The sequence below is a fragment of the Belonocnema kinseyi genome, chromosome 2 (assembly GCF_010883055.1).
Source record: "Belonocnema kinseyi isolate 2016_QV_RU_SX_M_011 chromosome 2, B_treatae_v1, whole genome shotgun sequence".
NCBI lineage: Eukaryota > Metazoa > Arthropoda > Insecta > Hymenoptera > Cynipidae > Belonocnema > Belonocnema kinseyi.
Genome location: NC_046658.1, coordinates 79,760,590 through 79,762,587, shown reverse-complemented (window position 1 = coordinate 79,762,587; position 1,998 = coordinate 79,760,590). Strand labels below are relative to the sequence as shown.

The window sequence follows — 1,998 nt, the reverse complement described above, 5'->3', positions numbered from 1 at the left end:
TATTATATAGTAGCATTCTATTTTAAAACGACAATATAAAAGAAAATTAGTTGTTGATCACTATATTTAAAAAGTGTTTGAATATCCAGGGCTAACACAAAATAAAGAAAAAATGAATAGCAAAATCATAAATTAGCAAGAAAAAAAATTGTCGAATTATAAAATAAATGAATTGTTAAATTCCCATAAATATTTTTATTCGTGAAATTTGAGTTTGACGAAATTTAAAATTTGCCGTTAATAATTAATAAATTATTAATCAATGATCAATTAAATTGTTTGCCTTATTTAGAATTATATTAATAGCTCATAAATTAATAATCAATTAACTATGGTCAGCAGTTCTAAATTTCGTGAATTTTATTTTCGGATATTTTTAAATTCGAGATTTTATTTTTTGCTAATTAAAGATCTTGTCGTTATTTTAAATTTGGAAAATCGTATAATTTGATAATATATATTTTTGGCATTTTTTCATTTATTTTTGTATTTGTTATTTATTTTTAAATTATTTTTTAAAAGTTCTGAATATCCATGAAATTTGTTTGTTTGAATTTTGTACAATTATGCCGCTTTTTCTATATTAAAGAAAATAATACGTAAGTACATAACTCGAATTGACTAGCTGACTCTACGCTATGAAAAAAAAGATTTTAAAGGGTTTTTCATATTTATTTCGTAATTTTTAATTTTTATGCATTTTTCCTATGGTACTGCATGGTATTGTAGAACAAAGTTACTATTAGAGCCGCCGCACGGCCGTTTTCAACTCTCGTGACACATTTTTAGCATTAGGCAATACAGCGGAAGCACACGCTGATGATTCCAAAGAAAATTTAACAATGTTGGGCAATTGTAGGTTAAATTAGTGGATTGTAAGAAAATATTGATATAGATTTGAAGGAAGATTTAGAATTTTGGAATAATGTAAGGTTATTTTAACATTTTTCAACGGAAATCCGTTATTTCAAACCATTTTTTGTTATTTTAGTGTTTTATTTCGAAAATTTGTATTCTAATTTTTAAAAATCATATAATTTTTTATATTTAAATGATTCTTGAGATTGCCATTTACACACATAAAATTAACAATTTTTTACTCTGATGGCGTTTTATACCGGAAATTGGTACTTGGTAGTTTTAATAAATTATCATTGGATTTCAAAGAAGATTTAACATTTTTGAACAATTTTGGGTTATGATAAAATTTTTCATCGGAATATATTCGGTTATTTTGAACCATATCTAAGAAAATAATAAGGTATTTTAGCATTTTTCATCCATAAAAAATATATATTTATTCTGAAGAGAGATCAATTTTCACAAGTTATCATAAAAATGGTCCTTTCTTTTCTATTATTTTAGATAACAGATACTATGAAATACAAAAATGTTTTATTAATATTAATACAGAATACACAATATATTATATGTTGATCAGAAACAAAATTTACTCTAAAAAAAAATCCCATTAAAAAAAATCCCCTTTCGCACAAAATTCCCTATTTACTTACAATGAAACTGTTGAACCACTTTGAACCCCTTCTATTGAATTTTTATATTTATAACCTGGACTGACTTATTTATTTTTATTATTTTGAAAGGTAATTAATTTAAATAAAAAAATGTTCTCATTTTATCAATAGGTTTTAAACGAAAAACAGCACGAAATGGCTGCAAAGAACGAGTACAATTTTGACCACCCCGACGCGTTCGATTTCGAATTACTAAAAATGACACTTCAGCGTCTGAAAGAGGGTCGAAAAGTCGAAGTGCCGATTTATAACTTTGTAACGCACTCCAGAGAAAATCGGACGGTAAGTTTTGATACTTCAGGCTGGCCACCCAATATCATTTTTAGCGAAATTTCTTCTAATTGTCAGACTTGCAACTTCTTCCTCGATTCCTCTTTCCTTTTTTTGAAGAATTACTCGTTTTTCCCTGTTTTTGATCAAATTGCCCATTTTTCTCATCTTTTCGCTTAGAGGCCGTACTGAA

The 1,998-nt window shown here is 26.3% G+C and overlaps 1 protein-coding gene across 1 annotated transcript in view; it reads left to right on the top strand.

The window, feature by feature from the left end:
• Positions 1-1,998, top strand: part of LOC117182735 (uridine-cytidine kinase-like 1) — a 26,672-nt gene that overhangs the window by 9,714 nt on the left and 14,960 nt on the right. The window contains exon 5 of the mRNA XM_033375841.1: positions 1,647-1,817. Within this exon, the coding sequence (XP_033231732.1) occupies positions 1,647-1,817 (171 nt within the window). The remainder of the gene's footprint in view (positions 1-1,646; positions 1,818-1,998) is intronic.